We start from the raw sequence: 18,785 nt of genomic DNA on the forward strand, positions 1-18,785 counted from the left end.
GTGGCCGAGGCGCCGCTCAGAGGATTTGCCGTTAGATGAAACCGGCCCAAATCTGGATCAGTTAATTTGGTGCCGGACCAATCTGATATGATTCCCGCTCTTTTCTTCTGCTCGCTGGGTCGGCGTTCGTTGGCCCGATTCATGAGAGAAGCATTAGTCAAATGGGCCATCATCCCCGTCGGCGAGTCAGATGATGACTTTTGGCAGAACGCAGCCGAAAGCGGCGTCGATGCCAGACAATCAGAGCCGCTGCCATTTCGCCACACGGACGACTCGCGCCGCCGAAACAAGCTGTTTCTCATTAAACCCGCAAACATGGCGACGGGAGGCGACACGTCAGGCAAAAAAAAATACGGGGTGAAAGTACGTTTGCGGCGGTTCCCGACACCCAGCGCTCTCAGCCAACCTCACCCCACGGCCTAGCTGTTCCCATAGCAACAAGGTAACGACGGGAGGCGGGAGGTTGGGGGCGAAGAAGAAGAAGAAAGGAAGTGTGCTAAAGATTAGGGTGGAATTCTGCTGCCGCTGCTGCCTGGATTTGACCAATCTGGTGTTGAGGCTTTAAGATGCTCTAATTCCCTTCGCCTCTATCACGTGCACACAGAGAGGGAGAGAGAGGAGGAAAAAGTCCAGGTCATGCTGATGTGAGCTTAGAAAGCATAATTCTGAGGGAGATAATTCGAGGAAGTGCACTGTCAAAGTGGAAATGGGACAAACTAAAAGCAGGTTTTTCCCCCCAAAACCCCAAAATAGAACCAAATGCGAGATTTGTTGGCCTGATTCAAACGGGAGGCAGTTTTAGGGAACCTGGTGCTTTGTTTCTCATGTCTTGTTTCAGAATTTGCAAAAAAATAAAGCATTTGCATTAATAAAATTCTGTAAAAATCAAAAAAAAATTCTGCACCACTCAATGCAGCTGTGAAGCCTTTGGTGCTTCAGCTACAGTCAAGAGTCTTTTGACCAAAATTGAATGATTTCTCGGATGATCAAAGTAGAAATGGGACAAACTTAAAGCACTAAATGTAAGATTTGTTGGCCTGATTCAAAAAGGAAGCAGCTGTAGGAAGCCTTTAAGAAAAAAATTGCAAAAAAATAAACTGTTTGCACTAAAAAGATTCTGGAAAAAAGAAAAAATTCTGCACGTCTCAATGCAACTGTGAAGCCTTTGGTGCTTCGGCTACAATCAGGAGTCTCTTGACAAAGAAATCATTTAATTTTCGGACGAACTGCACTTTAAAAGTAGAAAAGGGACAAACAAAAATCAGGTTTTCACCCAACAATTTAAGTGCATTAAGGCTGCAAGACAATGTTTCCCCTCACTCCAGTTTTAAAATCTGTTTGCCTGATTCAAACCCAGTCTAAAGATACATGTTTAATTCTGATTCATTCATGTTGTATTTGCTGCACTTAACTAAAAAGCTGCTGTTCTGTCTGTTGTCAAAAATCTGATTACCGCAGTGATTTTTGCATGAAATTACCAAATTGTTTTCTTGTTTTTTGTCTCTGAACCCCAAAGTCTGCTGGTGGAGTTTGGAAATCATGTTGTCTTTTAGAAAATGACCAAATTACACCATTTATCATGTAATTTTTGTCTTTCCAATCACCATGATAACCACTAATCATGTGTGATCTTCAGTTCATGTGCCAAATTAGCCAAATTAAAGCGTGAAATTATATTTTGTCAAAATCACTTTATTCTACATGTCTTATTTAAAAATTTGCAAAAAATAAAGCATTTAAACTAATCAGATTCTGTAAAAAGCTAAAAATTCTGCACCTCTCAGTGCAACCGTGAAGCCTTTGGTGCTTCAACTACAATCAAGAGTCTCTTGACAAAAAATTTATTGACTTCTCAGTAGAAATGGGACAAAGTAAAAGCAAAGTAAAAGCAGGTTTTTCACCCCTAAAATAGAACCACATTGAGGCCACAAGACAATGTTTCCCCCTGTGTGGGAATATTTTTATTTTTATCTCCAGCAGAGGTTATGTGAAACGCCTCCATCCATCTGTTTGTGAGCTTGAAAGTCTTGGTGACCAGATGTGCATGAAATTCACTTTGCTCATCGCCTCTCCCCTGAGGATGGATGTTATTGACTCTAATGACCTCCACTTCTCCTGCAGCGTCGCCGTCACCCCGTTGTAAACACGCAATATTTGGATTCCAGCTCTCAAAAGATACCGACCTATCGATTTTTTAGTGACTAGATCGAACTTGTGAATCTGTTGAAATGATGATGGCGGGAAAACCTTTGGTACGGTGCAGTTTAGCTCCAACAAAAGTAGTTCTTCTTTTCCGCAGTTCAGTGTAACTCTGAGTGGATCCTCCTCCACATGTCACCATGTTGGTCCTCAAAGCTCCTCAGAAAACATAAGTTGGATGTCGGCGCTCCAACTAACACAGTCTGCTTTTTTACTGCAAGCTAAATAACATGCAGATGAGATGCGAACAGGGAAATAAGGCTTGTAACCTGCTGTTTTCTCCACGAATTGTCTGGCATTTTGAAAAGAAGTTAAGAAAAAAACCATCGGCCTGAATAGAGCCGCAATTCAAATACCAATTTCCAAGCGGCGGGTTTCTCGTTGGGGTTTGTTAGTGTACGTTTCTTGTAGGGCTGGACCCAAATGTCTGAATATTCGGTCGTGACGGTGGTATCCAAATATTTATTTTGAGATCCGAGTATTCCCCCCCATGGAATATTCGACTCATTCCTCCATCCGTCCGTCCGTCCACCCCCCCCCCATCGGAGTAATGAGGAATACTCGGATATTCATCATTAATTCATCATTACTTGGGGCCAAATATCCAGAGCCCAGAAACAGCCCTAGTTTTTTCGACATGCATTTTCTGATGTTCACACTTTCCACTACAAGATGCTCCAGTGATGAGATTATGTTTACAGTGGAAGCAAGCGGAGGGAAAACGGGAAGAAAAAAAAAAAAAACAAGATGACGGAGATGCTGATTATCTCTCAAAGGAATTAATCAGACAAAGAGTGATGAAACTGCAGATAATGTTTTGGGATTCGTTATCATTTCATTGCATCTCCGTGTGCTTCTTGAGAAACTTTTAAGGCCAGTTTTTATCTCGACCTTTGGCCGAGTCGCTCATGGGATTGACATCAATTAGCGGATGTTTTAGCGGTTTTAAATAAATCCTTTGAGAATGTTTTTTCCGTTTCAGCTCGTGAAAGCGAAAGTCATTGTCGATCTGCATTTTCATGCACTGCTGAGCGAGAAGACAGAAAATATGGAATATATGATTTGTTTTCCTAATTCAAAAGGCTAATGATAGATGTTTAACTCTGGTGAAGACATGATTTACATACTGCCGAATAGTTCTTCTTCAGCTGCAGGGTTTTGAGTTTTAGATTTTTGGATTTTATCTGTTAAAAATTACCAAATTACACCATTTATCATCTGATTTTTGTCTTTTCAATCAAAATAATAAACACTAATCATGTGTAATGGCAGTTCAGTCAGCAAAATAAACTAAATCAAAGCTTCAAGTCGCGATATTTTGCCAAAATCACTTAATTCTACATGTCTTGTTCAAAAAATTGCCAAAAATAAACCATTTGCGCTAATTGGATTCTACACGTATTTGCACTAATCATTCATGAATAATGGAAAAAAAAATCTACTTTTCACCTTTATTCTTATGATTTGTCTTTTTAACTTAATTATATCTCAAGACACATTGCTGAGTCCTTTTTAGGTGTCAATATAATGCAAAAATAGTAGTAAAGTACGTAATATGCAGAGCCACCATTTTTTCCCAGCAGTAGTAATGTAGGGAATGCAGATTTTTATATATATTTTTTAAAAAACAAACTTTTTTCTCTTTTGTTATGATTTTTGATATGCAATGTTTTTTATATCTTACAAAAGATGTTAGAGTTCTTCATACTTCTCACAATAGTTATGCTGTTTGTAGATGTAAAAATAAATAAATCATTGTTTAATGGCATAAAAGGATATTTTTGGAGTTTTCTAGAGCATTTTTAGAGGTGCAGGACTTTATACTGCGTGAAAAATGAGCCAACAGTGATTAAAAATGCAAAAGGAGCAACAAACTGAGCCTTTAAAGCCACAAGTTTTGGGTCATTTTAGCTTAAATGAGGTGATAATAATGAACAATATGTAATACAGAGGAACAGGATAATCTGAAAAAAACAGAATGATAGTTTCTTATTACTAATGAAAGCTGAAATAACTGGATTTACAAAAGGCCTCCGTCTACACCGAGGCTTGACATTGTCGTTTATCTTCCGTATAATTCCCATATCCCGACAGTTTTACTCACCACACATGAACTTCCACCTGCAGCATCTAACGAGGCGCCGCTGGCTCCTAGAAACGCCATTAGCTCCTCTGCTGTTTTTTATGGACGCAGGAAAATTTGCGACATGAGAAACGAGCAAAGCGAAACCCGTTTCCCTCGCATTCACGTGTGTTTGCTTGACAGTGTGTGTGTACATACATGTGTGTGTGTACTTACGTGTGTGTGTGTGTACATACATGTGTGTGTGTACTTACGTGTGTGTGTGTGTGTGTACATACATGTGTGTGTGTGTCTCCTCATTAGCGGGCGGCGGTGTGTGGTAGCTCGTTAGCGCAGAGCTAGCTGAGCGTCGGGGCACCGGTGCAGCTTCATTAGCTACCGTGACATTTATCTGATCGTTTCCCCGCGTCGCATGTGCCGCCGCGTCTCCATGGCAACCGCAAAATGCACACACAGACACACACTTGTGCAGGCGATCACATAGATCCAGTTCTTTCAGCCGGTGCAGTTATTCGGAGACGCTAGCTCCATCAAAAGCCGCCCTTCCTGCAGAGAAATATTGATAATGAACATCTGAAACGTGCTGTTTGCAGTGTGTACCGGTGGCTGTTATCCCAGAGCTGCAGCCAAGGTGGGAGGAATAGCGCTCATTGTAAAGTTCAAGTGAATCACAGGCAATATCACACTCCCGCGTTTGGCTCGTACGGAGGCCCCCGGGAGCCAGTTCGGCTCGCTGTAAGTCAGTTACGGGAAAAAAGCGTTCCAAATAAATCAGTCGCTACTGAATGCCATTCATTTAGTTTGAGTCACTAATCCGCCTCGCACCGCCGATGACAAAATCAGTTACAGGCTGCGAGTCTGGGGAGGAAAAAAAGAAAAAGAAGCATGCCTCTTATGGTGTGTTGTGGCAAAGTTGTTAATCTTCTTTTACACTTTGATGCAGCAGCAGAAAACATTCGGGCCTGACAGATGAAATGTTGTATTTCTCTGCGTGTGTTTAAACTGCTGCAATGTGGAACTGTGACTTTATAAACCTCATGTTTCTGCAAATATAATTTCTCACTTTAATGCAGAAAGTTATGTGATGCCCGGTGTGTCCAATAGGAAGTAAATGCAACTCTGCAGAGCCAACTTTGTCCTTCACTTTAATGGATATTTGAAAAGGCCATCACTGTCGCAGTTAGGGTGTTAATGGAACCCTTTTTGCTAAATACCAAGCAGTGCAAGCTTTAGACCATGGATTACATGTCTAAAATGTGTCAGCAGTACAATTAAAGTGTTCCAGACTGATTTTCCAAACTGAGACAGCTTTTTTTTGAGACCTGAACTTGTAAAATTGTGCAGTATTTCACAGAAAAGAACCAAAAGTTCTGTCTCAACCCCAGTACTTAGACTCATGTGATGCTTGCTCCTAACGCTGTACACCTTCGATCTAGAAATCAGTGTTCCATAAATGTAGTTCTATGCACACTTTTAGATATTGCATTCGAAAAAGATAATTGAAACAGCAAAATTTAGGGGGAAAAAGGTGGTTTTTGACTTTTTTTGAAGAGTTAATGCGCATTACAGAGATGCAAACATCTTTTTTGAATACGTTCGGACGTATTAAACATTTATCTCACGTGACTGATTGGCTGTTTCTGCTTCATATGACATAATGATTACCACATTTTGAAGACTTCTCTACAACTTTTGTCTCCAAAGTTTCTCCTTTGAGTATTTTTTTAAGTGGTAGGCAACAGTGGTTCTGCTAGCCAAACTGCATGCTTTGTCTTTTTACATTAAGATGTGTTTTTCCTCAAAAAATTCTAAAACATTACACAATTTATGGGATTTGTCAAACTAAAAATAGTCAGATTTCTGTCTTTTCCAGTCATAATAATAATCATTAATTGTGTAGTTCCGTCGGGACAATTAACCAAATCCAAAGCAAAAATTCTGATTCTGATTCTTCTCGGATGAACTGCAGGCTATGTTTACCCTATACATGCAGTAGGTTTATATAAAGACTATGTGGTGCAACGGTAGCACGTCTGAAGCGAGATCAGAAGTTTGGTTGTTCAACTCACGTCAGGATCAGTATGTTTTGTGTTGTGTTGATGTGAAAAAAGTTGGGAAAAAAGACCTTCATGGTGAAAGTTCCTTCTTCTCAGCTTTTGCTGGTTCATTTGACTGACGCTGCACTTTAAATTTTGACCGTTGCATCTGTAATTGGTAATGTTTTGCCAACTGTCTGTTCACTTTGGGCATCTCAAGCTTGTTTATAGTCAACACTGACGTAACTGTGCAAAGGATTGTGGGTCGGGATTGCCAGAGAAGCATACTGGCTTCCAGACTGCACAGTGAGATCGGATGTATTTTGGCATTTGACATATTTTACATTCAAGACACCAAATGTTTTTCTGGCGTATTATGTAGTTTAGTCATATGGATATTGGAGCAGCTTCCTTTACTCTGTTTATTATAGTTAATGTAGCCTTTAGCGCCACCTTCTGACGACACTATGCAGCCTGGTTTATTTGCTCAATCGTATGGAGACAGAATGTAGCTGCACTTATGGGTTGTACTATAAATCACCATGAACCAGTTTCAAGCAAGACAATTTTCTGCCAACACAACAAATAATAATCTTTGTTATTATTAATATTATTATTATTATTATTATTATTATTATTAGGAAGAAGAAGAAGAAAAGTGTGGCAGATCAAGAGGTGGCATACATTTTTCTTGGTTTTCCGTTCAGTTTTTCCTTGGATTTGTACTTTCTCAATTATAAGTAGCTCAAAGACATTCTAGTTATGTTCATTCATAATGATTTGTTTGCTGAGAATACCTCTTTCTAAAAGAAAAATCTAAACTACTTAACAATTAAGTGTTGAACATGCTTAATCTTTACATGTGGGTATACTTTGGCCGGGGGGAAGCCTTCGAATCAGTGTTCCAACAATGTATTTTTATACACATTGTTAGATATTGCATTAGAAAAAGATCACTGAAATGGCAAAAAGTTTGACTTTCTTGAAAACGAGTAAATGCCCATTACGGAAATGCAAACATTTTTTTCCAAATATGTAGTAATCATTTCTCATCAGCTGTTTCTGCTTCTTGTCTCCACATATGAAATAAAAATCACAGCAATTTCTTGAAGACTTCTCTGCATTTTGATCTCCAAAGTGTCTTTTTTTGAGTCTTTTTATGTTCTTTAAGCGGTTGGAAAACATGCATTTGCAATCCAAATTAGAAATGCAAATAGTTAATCTGGCCGATTACGCCGGTACCGGTCCGCGGCCCGGTGGTTGAGCACCGCTGCCGTAAATCACAGCTCTGTAAAGCCTTATATAAGCCGATAGTCGTGTTTTCCGTGCGGCCACCTGCGCTTCGGCATTTTGTGTTCAGTGCGAAAGTCGTGTAAGAATCTGTCAGGTTGCGTTCAGGTGTGACTGTCCAGGTTTGCTAACATGTCGGTAGATGTGTGTGTTGGTTGTGTCTGAGGTGTGTGTGTGTGTGTGTGTGTGTGTGTGTGTGTGTGTGTGTGTGTGTGTGTGTGTGTGTGTGTGTGTGTGTGTGTGTGTGTGTGTGTGTGTGTGTGTGTGTGTGTGTGTGTGTGTGTGTGTGTGTGTGTGTGTGTGTGTGTGTGTGTGTTGAGCTGACCTTGGTGGCTGCGCTCCCTCAGGGGGGGAACTGATGTTTCTCACTCTGCTTGTCAACAAGATTAGTTCCCCTGTGGGACCGTTACACACCCTGCAAACATGCTGCCAACGAGAAGAAGTGTGTGACAGCTCGGCCCTTCCACGAACTCACCGCCGCCGCTGTTGTGTGTTCGTTTGTGTGTGTGTGTGTGTGTTTGTGTGCGATTGAGAGGGTTAAGGGAGTCAGAGAGGATGTGTGTTTTAGAGCAGAAACAGACGGGAAACACAGCAGGGGGATCAGTGCAGCCGGCCTGAACTGCAGCCCGTGTGCGCGGCCGCATGTGTTTATGCATGTGTGCGCTTGGTTTGGAGCTGTACTTACTGCCTCCCCCTCTTTTCCTCCCACCTTTACCTGCCTCCTCCCCCCTCCCGTCTGTTCGTTCTGCTGCTTGTTGGACTCCCGCTGAGAACAAGGCCGACGGAGGGGATAGCGGCGGTTAATGTAGTCCAGGTAGTTCATCGCTGTCACCGTTTACTCTTCACCTGTGGAGGCCGACATTTGGGTTTTTTCTTCTATTCAACCTTTAAAACCCAAACAAGATATATTTTGATTTTTATTGCAGCCCAGAACAGGAGGACCAGTTCCTTTGTATGAACCTAAATCTGCACTTACTCATTTTTCATACAAACTGAAGACCTCATAGCTAGTTTTTTGCATGTTGCTCATGGTGCCAACTATATGGAGCTTTTAGTCCATTTGAATCACAGGCGTTTTTATTCACTGTGGGCTTGCTTTTCACTGCAATATAACGTTCTGTCAGAAACTGTCCTGACCTACAATCTTGAGTTTTATTTGTACTTCTAACTACATTGCATCAGAATATATATATGCAATTTTGGGGCACTTTCTGCTTTTTCTGTAACATTTTTTTACTCACTGTAGGCTCATTGTTCACCACAATGTAAAGTCCTGACTGTCAAAAACTGTCCTGAAGTACAGTTTTGTGATATTTAAAGTCTTTTGAGTGTTACTTGTACTTCTAACTACAATGCATAGGAAGTGATATGCAATTTGTAGATGTTTTCTGCTTTTCTTGCCTCATTTTTACTCACTGTGGGCTCATTTTTCACTGCAATGAAAAGTCATGTACCTCTATGGAAACAGCACAACCATAACTAAGAGTAGAGAGAACTGTAAATTCATCGTTTTTGTTCTGGCTTAAATAACTCTGTGGTCACTTATGGAGCAGAAACTGTTTAAAAAAAAAAAAAAAAAAAAAAAATACCACCTAAAGATATATTCTCATGAGACTTCATGTGATTTAGAAATAACCCCCAAATGTCTGTATTTTATGCAGTGGATTCACACAGGAGAAGTAAAATCTGTTTTTCCACTTGATTTCTGTTAACATTATTTGCAGATATGGTATTGACCTCCTGAACTCTAAGCAGTTTCTTTGAAAACATCACAACCATGGCTAGATGTATATTTAGAGCTCAAAGATTTCTTTTGTGAGATAGTACAAAGTCAGAAAAGGAAAAAAAAAAATCAAAGGCTGAAGTGCCTACAGGTGGTACCACTACTCAAAAAAACTGTCTGTCTCATTTCTTTAATCCTACGAAAAACTCCAATTAACCGACTACATACTACCAGCACATTTCCTAATAGCTAAAAGACAAAGTTAGCAGCTTGTAAACATGGTGGAGCATCGAACCAATCATAAGAGTCTACGTGTTGGAAGGTTTGTTTCCTTTACCCATAAAGATAACTCGGTCAGACTCGGTTATCTCAAAATCTTTTTTTTTTTTTTTTTTTTTAACAACATCTTGTAAATGAAAACCCTGGTTTCTGCAGAATCTCACTCCTCCTTAGCCAGATTTCCTGACAAGAACAGACACATTTCCATGTTTCTAAACAGCTGTTTCACACATGGTGAAGCTGAAACTGACACAAAGGAGTCTAACAAGTGAGGTGCAGATCCGTTTGTACTGTAAGAAAATGCTGTTTTCTCACTGTGCTTTCTGTCAAAGACTGAGCTGAATGGATGATTCGCTGAGCAAAAGTTCCAGCATGATAAAACAACACAATCTTGTGTATACATTTTGGTTCATGCACAACGTACATCATAAAAATAATGCAGCTTTCAAGGATGCTAAGCTAACATGCTACATCGTGGCACACGTGGATTGATTCTAATCTTCTCACCTAATTTGTCGTAAAACTTATTTTTGCCCAAATGTTGAACACTTCCTTCAGCAGAAGGGCGTTTTTAGGAGCTGTGATTGTAAAATGAAGATGATGCATGAATAAATAAATAACCGTCATAAGGTTTTATGGTCGATATCGTGCAGCTGCGACTTGGTTGAACGATCCCTCTGTCTAATATGAGCGTGAGGTGAGGGAATAACAGCCCTCAGCAGCTGCTTCAAACACCCATCCACACTCTCTTTTTTCTTCTTCTTCTTTTTTTTTTGTAGTCTGGCCACGCACATCCACATTGTGAGTGTAGATCAGCCCTCAGTCACGGCCCTGTGCTCCAGGGAGACCGGAGTGATGGAAGCAATAGTTAAGCCATTAAGGCAAACAATTGGCTCAAATTGAGAGGGAGAGCGAGAAAAAAGGAGAGGAAGAAGAAGAGAGAGGGGGAAGAGGGGAGGGTGAGATGGGGAGGCTATGGCAGGAGTGGATCCACTCAACGACTTAATCCGAGCCCCAGGACACACTCCTGCTGAGCTCCACACACTTGGACAAACATCTACACACTCACACTAAAGCTCCGTCTGCCTCCAATAACACCTTGTCAGTCTTGGCCACGGAGGCGATGGGGGGGAAAGAGGCGCTCATTCCTTTATGGTTAGAGAGTCACCTACTTCCAAGCACCTCGGGGAAGAAAGACGGAGCATGCAATCTGCACAAGACAGCTCTGTGAGCATTCGTACGCCTTATGGCTGCTGCTGTGAAGCTATTCATTGTCTTAGCGAGGCAGAGTGGACGGAGCACAGGGTGGACAGTGTCCCGGACGAGGGGAGGCGCTCCTCTGACACCGGCTATTGTATCGTCTCCCCCGTCGACTCGCTCAATCCCAGCAAGCCTCACATAAACAGGCAACAATGAGGGATTGTCTCCAGCTCTTCCCCGTCTTGCTGCGCCTTTGCTCGGCTCGTGTCGTGTCAGAGGGCGAAGGCAATGATGTGCTGCAGTCTGAACCCGGCGACCGCCCGTCCGTCGTCTTCGCCGCTCATGTGTCCAAACATCAGGCCGTGATAGTGGGCAGGAACCGTCCCTCCTGCCCTGAATCCCTACTTTCCCACCCTTGGGGCTCTCGGGGGCTATTTATCGGACAGCTTAGCGAGGAGCGGTTATTTGCCCGGAGGACTGTTAGCACCGGTTTGGCTCGTTGACTTCCCTCTCCGGCGCTGGCGTTTTTATTTGACATGTCCTTTAAGTCCTTTAAAGAATTGGGCGTTTCTGCTGAGCGCCTCAGCTCTTTCTGCAAAAGATGGATGGCCCGCGTTCAAAGGTTTGGATGTTTTTTCCCTCCCCCTTCCCAGCCTCCCTCCATATCTCTCCTTCCCCCTTCACTCTTTCTCTCTTTGCCGAGCTTTATGGGGTGGTATTAGTGTTGTCAGCTAACCAAGCTCGGGATTTGGCTTTGTTTTGTTTTTGCCTCTTAAGATAATGCTATTTCTCTCTCCTGCCAAGAATAACAAAAGGGAAAGTAGAGCAATAAAACAGCACAGCCATTGACTTTGGTTTCATTAAATTGGTTTTCAGCCATCTTAAATAGACCACAGGCCTTGATGGCAGTGATGTGTGTGAATGTGTGTGTTTGCAGCCGTGTGATTCTCCTCAAAACATAGTCACGCTTTGCCTCCGTCAGGCCTCGCCGTTGAAAGCCTTTATTCGTCAAAAAAAAAAAAAAGAAAAGCTCGAGTTAGAATTCCAAACGCGTGGCCCGACGAGTGTGTTTTCTGAAGATAAGTGCCGTTGCTCTGCAGTGAAAAAAGGGGTGAAAGCACTTCACCTCTGTTTCATATGTATTCCAGATGTGGAAATATAACCAGACCGTTCGGCGTGTAAGCATCTGTGTCCTGTTAAAGGGCCCTGAGGTTCACTGTACAGCCTAATCCTTCGCACAAAACCTCACATTAACCCACCGCACGCTGCTTATCAGGCATCCACTCATACGTTCCTGAAGTATCTCTGCTCTTCTCATGTCAACAAGTACAAGGAAACGGCGTAGATGTGCTTCATATGTGGCCTTTTGTCGTGCTGTGAAATAAGACGAATGCAATCTCACCTCAGCTCTTCACTCTGGATGTACTGACATCCTGGATAGATCCATCACTACATCAGAAAAAATCAGCCTTTATCATGAGAGTGAAATGTCAGTTAGCTGATGTGTCAGGTCAGGATATACTGTATATATGTGTATAAAAATTGCCTGCTTCAGGGATATCGGTGTGTAAAAGCTGAACTGAAAGCTGTCTGCTGGAAGGAGCTGCCAAGGCACCCGAGAGAATTTTATTAGTGTGGCTCTCGCTGAGTTTCAGTGTCCCTGTGATGGTCTAATGGATGTTTTAGAGGCTTTTCCGCTCTGTTATGTATGAGAATCTGGGGGCGACTTTTTATTTGAACCTATATTAATTTTCTTCAAGATACCGGTCCTGGCGTCCTAATTTAAAAATATTCCTCCTTTCCCCACATATGTATTATCACTTGCCACTGTTCTGCTGGTTTTTGAAATGTTCACTTGAACTAAAGGAGTGGTGCAAATGTAAGATCTTTAAACCACTTCAACCCTGTGGAGGCTCGGCCATTTTCTCCAATTACTGCTGCCTTAGATATCACACAATGCGAAAAATACCGCAAGGCACAAGCAAGTAATGGACATAATGTCTTCAGCATGACCTGGGCTCTTTAAATATGTATGTTGCAATGACAGTAATAGTCCCACTGAGGTTTAAACACATTAGATTGACTGACAAATGAATTGCTGCACAGCAAGAAGGGAATATTTTATTCTCTTAGTATATCCATTGAGCAGAGTTTACAGATGCACAGTGGTCATATGTGTAGAAATTCAACACTAAATCTTGACTCATGACCCTAAACGCTGAATCCAGAGTTTGAAGAATTGCAGCTTCTACTTTATGGTACAAAAGTGCAGTGCAACACTGATCTGCAAGGAAAATGGGTGAAGGTTCAGGGCAAGCTTATTCAAGTCTGAATGGGTTTACAGTCTCGAAAAAGTTCTGAAGTGCATATACCACCGGATAGGGAATACATGGACAATGTTTTTAACACAATTTGTTTCATTTAATACGTGTTGACTTGGTGTTCTTGGCTCTAAACGTTCTACCTTTTGCCTTTTCTACAGTAACGGCACAGCCGGAAAGATGAACGGGGCGCTGGAGCATTCGGACCAGCCAGACCCGGACGCCATCAAGATGTTTGTGGGTCAAATCCCACGCTCCTGGTCGGAGAAGGAGCTGAAGGAGCTGTTCGAGCCGTACGGCGCCGTCTACCAGATCAACATCCTCCGAGACCGCAGCCAGAACCCTCCACAGAGCAAAGGTATGACCATATGACATGTACTTTTATATACCTGCAGGTGGTGATGCATACGTCCAGGAAGTTGGAGAAGGAATTGACCCTTTTTTTTCATCATTTATCCTAATTCTTGAGACACAAATACACCAACATACATGCATGCAAACATGCAGATATGCTAGCATAAGTCGATATATCTGTGCACACAGATAACACAGACTCTATACTGTATCCTGACTTCTACCCAAACAGAGGCAGAGTGAAGTCAGCAGCAGTGGAGGCCCGTCCCACCTATTTAATGGCAGAACAAATGATATATGCGCAAAATTACGCAAGCAAACACATATTTCCTGCACCATTTGAAGACAAAGCCTCTCCCTGCCAGACTTACACAGTCAATTGTGCGAAACGGCATGATTTGCAGCTATTTTCTCCCATTCCCTTTCTCTTTCCCCTTTGATGAATTCGTCAAGTGTGAGAGCAAACAATAGAGACAGCAGCAACGAACAGGCAGACAATAGCGTTGCCATATTAACAGGCATCAACCGGAGTGGGGGCTGATGACACTCCTGATGAGACATGGAGAGTGGGAGGAAAGTAAAGAGAGGACGCCAGGAAAGGGAGATGTGGCGCTTCCATCCAACTGTAAAGCAAATTTCGAGAGAAGTTTCAAAGTGTCACTTGAAACGAAAATGAATCGAGGGGGATGAAGCGAATAAAGCCGGTAAACACTCAGGAACTGAATCAAGGAGTTGTAATTTTTTGGGCAAGTTGATCTTCAACATGCGTGCCTCAAAATACCTGATGACACTTTAGTGTTGCAGCAAATCCTTTGAAGTGAAGCCCTTTATTAGGTACAAAATGCATTTAAATACTGTTACTTTAGCATGTCAGATGCATTTCAAGGAAACATAATTTGTGCAAGACAGTCTTCTTCTGAACTGAAGTCTTGGGAAGAGACCTGGTCTTGGTTTGGTGATTAATGCTCATTGATTTTGACACCAGAGGCAGGGCCCATGTGCTGGATCATATGTAAGATTAGGCTTCGGCTACTAAAACACCAAATTATGGTTGGAAAAATATTGCAGTTTTGGTTAAATATTTTCAAAGTCTATGCTTTCTGTCTTGTGATTCAAATCAGTGCTGGCATTTTCAATTTAACTAAGGCCACTTTCTTTCCCTAAGCATTTCCAAATGTTCCCACAAAAAGCCTAAATAAAGAATAACTGGTTCTCCTGATCAATATGAGCCTCAGGAGTTTCTGCATGGCAACTGCAGTGGAAACCTTTATGTGAATTGCAGAAGAAACCCAATAGCAAATATCGGTCCCAGTTATCCTGACAGGTTAATCTGGCCATGTGTACCAAAGTCTTCAGATTCGTTTATTGTGAATGTTTTCTTGTTTTTTATTATGCATATGAAATTGTAATTTGGGTGAAATTTAGAATTGTAAAGAGCATGCTAGTTAATGCCAGTCAGTAGTGTTGCAGTCCGAAATTAATACCAAGACAAGAGTGTAACAAAACCTAAATGTGACCAAAAACAATGTATTCTGAGATCAAGACCAAGACTAAGACTGGAGTGTACTGACACAAAAACAAGCTCAAAACCAGGGTTTACCAAGACCAGGGTGTTGACCAAGACCAAAGTATACAGAGACCAAGACCAGAGTGTACTAAGATCACGACAAGACCAAGAGCAGAATTTACCAAAACCAAAACGAGACCAAGACTTTTAGGGGTGGAGACCAGGTCAAGTCCAAGATCAAGACAAGACCAAAACAAGACTATACCAAGACCAAGATCACAGTGTACTGACATAAAGACAAAACCAAGACAAGAGTTTACCAAGACCAGTGTTGACCAAGACCAAAGTATATAGCAGTCAAGACCAAGACCAGAATTTACCAAGACGAGACTAAGACCAGACTCTACTAAACCTACACCTCGACCAGATTTTACAAGGACCAGAGCGTTGACCAAGATGAAGGTATACAGAAACCAAGAGAAGACTTTAAAGGGTTTAGACCAGTCCAGACTGGTACCAGACCAGTGTAAGATCCACACTGCAAGAGGGAATATATTGTGTTGTTCATATTTGCTGAATTTCTTTGGATCAGAGTTTGCGGCACATAGCATAGGCTGCACATGAAAGACAAACATGGCGACCATGCCGCCATCCATTGGTTTGTTGACTGCAGCTTAGAAGCCCCAAGTTTTGAGTCACCATCTTCATCTTGTGGAACCAAAGAAGTGAAGAGTAGATCTGACTCAGAGCCTCCCTCTACTGGCTGTTACAAAGAATGCAAGTTTACATACAGTACACCTTAAGATGACTACTTTTACATGTAGTCTATGACACAGACATAGAATGCTAATACTAGCTAGTTAGCATTGCAAATACTTAGTTGAGGGTTTTTTTGGCATTTGATGCATTGCATTGCAACTTCACTGTGCTTTCTTTTGGATACTGTTTTGCGGATGAATTCTTTGTTATTTAAGTAGCAACGTTTCATAACAGACATCCAGGCAGCCACATCAAACTCAAGTTTAAAATGACGAATTATTTGAGTAATTCAGTTGCATCTGAAGCAGTCTTGAAATAAAATCCTGATTTGTCTTTATTTGAGACTGAAACGAGGGCAAGTAAAACTATGGTTGATTTTATGGCGAGACCTTCAAAAAGCGGCCTCAAGGCCAAGATCAACCTCGAGTACTACAACATTACTATTTAGTTTTTTATGAATGTATTGTTAGGAGGCAAATGCAACATAGTGCAATGGGTAGCATACGTTAGAAACATGTACCTCTACTGCTTCTGCTGGAAGCTTTATTTCCACAGAATTTGCTTTGTTGTTTTGTATGATTCTGGTTTTGCTAAAAATCTTCCTCGGATGAGTGTAAAGCCTGTTTTTAGTCAGGGAAGCAGGTGAGGTCAGAACAAAACTCTGAATTATGGCATCCTATTGAGTTCATGTTTTGAAACCAAATTAAATTTTCACTGGCAAAAAAGATATGCCGTCCTTCACCCTCGTGCACCTACACACTCCACCTCAGTCTGCTTCTGTTTTTAGTCTTTCTCTCTCTGCTTTTTTATTTTTTCCTCTCTTCCCTGGCTTCCTCTCATTCTGCCTGAGTCATATGAGCTTATGAAAGCCTGGAGACAGCGTTCTGCCAAGACCCAAATCAACTCATTTTTGCACACCAACACACTTGTCATGCGCTTTGTGTTTGTGCGCTCTTAGCCTTGAGATGACTCCTTCCCCTCCCCGCCAGTTTCTTCTTTTTCTGTCTGCTGTTTCTGAGTGAAGGGTTTGGGCGATAGTTCCCCCCTTTTTTTCTGTCCTTCATCTCCATCAAATCTCCTGCTTCCATCTCCACTACCCTTGAAATGAGTTGTTTTTGTGCTTGATGAGTCAAGAGTATCACTAAAAAAAACCCCAAAAAAACACAGCTACCTGTCATGCTTTTTTTTACTCAAATGACAATTTCTCTATATATGCCTCATTTTTTTTTTTCTTTTTCTGTGCTGTGAGGTGGAGTGTAATAAGAGGAAATGTAGCATTTGATTGGGCTCTTACTGGCCTTGTTATTCACAGGCTTTGAGCACTGTTGTTGTTTTCTCATAGCTAAGTAAGCCGGCTGGCCTCATCTGCACCCGTTCAGCCGAGGGGAGCCGCGATGGCCCCTTCGCCGGCTTCACTGTTGAGATTTTACCAGTGTCAGGGAAACTGTGGCCTCTTTCTTTACTCAGTGTGTTTATTTTAAATTAGCAACGGTGTTGTCTGAAAAGGATCTCGGCCCATTTGGGGCAAATGAACCCACTCCAGTGCCCCACTGGTGACCCAGAGGCACTTTTTCTCCCTCCTTTTCTTTGTGAAGTAGCACTTTGGATTTAAATGAGTTTGTTAGTCCCAGAGAGTTGCAGGAAGAAAAAAAGTTTGCAGCTAGTTTTCTGTTCTTCCTTCTTTTCCGTTTTGTTTGTGCCCTCATTAGCCGACACTTCGGCAACTGCTAGCCCCAAAAAACAGAACATCAGCAGCTAAAAGATGAAAACAGCAAGACATGGTAAATATTAAATGGCAGCAGAAATTTGGAAATACGAGATAACTTCCAAATGAAATGCTCGCCTCATAAATTTATGGAGGATATATGAGCCTGAAACAGAAAAACAAGACTGGACAAGACCAAGCCTGGTTGTTCTGTAGATTTCTATTACATAGCCTCATCAAGACAGACGGATTTCTCTGTTTTTCTATAAATAATTGTACATATGAAGGAAAAATAAACTTCATCAAGCAAGCATATTGGTTTATATGCTGATAGTTAACTCTAGTTTCTCATGTTGCAAGTTGTAACAGGAATGGTTTTGATTCGAGGTCTTAAAGATGTAAAGTCCTACTGAAATGGCGTTTACATGTTTGAAATTGAGAATCCTGTAGTTCAAAGCAGGATTTGGGGTTAGCAAGGTAAATGTGGGTTTATTCCTTGGTTTTCAGGGTTACAGTGGTGGTTTACTTCTTCTTTGGATACGTTGCCATTCTAGTTTACTCCTGTCTTTGAGAACACAGATCAGTGCCTATGTAGCACCACCTCCTGACCAATCTATTCTCTTGGAAAATGGTTGTACCATACTTAGAAGATCCCAAGGAACTTTTTGCACAGATACTGAGGTAAGACAAGAGTTTTTAGAGACTGGTTATACTCTTTCTTTTCCCTGACAAATATAGATATAAGAGACAAAAGGTGCAATGTGGCACAAACAGTGGAGGATCCAACAGCTTCAGCCACGACATTGATTAGAGAGGAGAAGACTGCTACTGGATGAGGACATAAAGACGGCAGAAAAATGGAGTTTGTTGGCCTCCAAGTTTAACCAATCAGTATATATCTCCTCAAAGGCCTGAAGTTTTTCAGGGACGTTCAGAAGTGCCTATCCTGGAGTAGGTTTTCTCCTCCGAAAACAGCCCTGAAAGAGGTTCTCCAGGGCAGTTCTTGTAATTGGAACATGCACAAAGGTCCAGGCCACCCAAAACTGTGCTTCAAATTCTTACAGTGGCAAATGGTGTAGAGATTCTCAGTTGTGGGAACTCCACTCTTCCTTTTTGCTGTTTGCTGCATAGCAGTTTTACTGTCAAGTCAAATTAACACCAGTTATACAGCACATTTACAGTAATAGCCATTGTGCTACAGTGCTTTCCAGTAGAAAAATAAGACTGATGTTAAAATACTGCCCGAGTGTTATTTATTATATGATTTTACCTGAGTACTTTAAAGATTAATAGTTAAAGCCCCATAGAAAATTACCTAATAAACAACTG

General features: G+C 41.6%; 1 protein-coding gene across 38 annotated transcripts in view; it reads left to right on the forward strand.

Moving 5' to 3' along the window:
• The window catches only part of celf2 (cugbp, Elav-like family member 2), a 314,361-nt gene that overhangs the window by 170,168 nt on the left and 125,408 nt on the right, over positions 1-18,785 (forward strand). For all 38 annotated transcript variants that reach the window (XM_055006331.1, XM_055006332.1, XM_055006297.1 and 35 more), the window contains one exon: positions 13,293-13,489. In XM_055006331.1, the coding sequence (XP_054862306.1) occupies positions 13,293-13,489 (197 nt within the window). The remainder of the gene's footprint in view (positions 1-13,292; positions 13,490-18,785) is intronic.

The sequence above is a fragment of the Amphiprion ocellaris genome, chromosome 21, assembly GCF_022539595.1.
Source record: "Amphiprion ocellaris isolate individual 3 ecotype Okinawa chromosome 21, ASM2253959v1, whole genome shotgun sequence".
Lineage (NCBI taxonomy): Eukaryota > Metazoa > Chordata > Actinopteri > Pomacentridae > Amphiprion > Amphiprion ocellaris.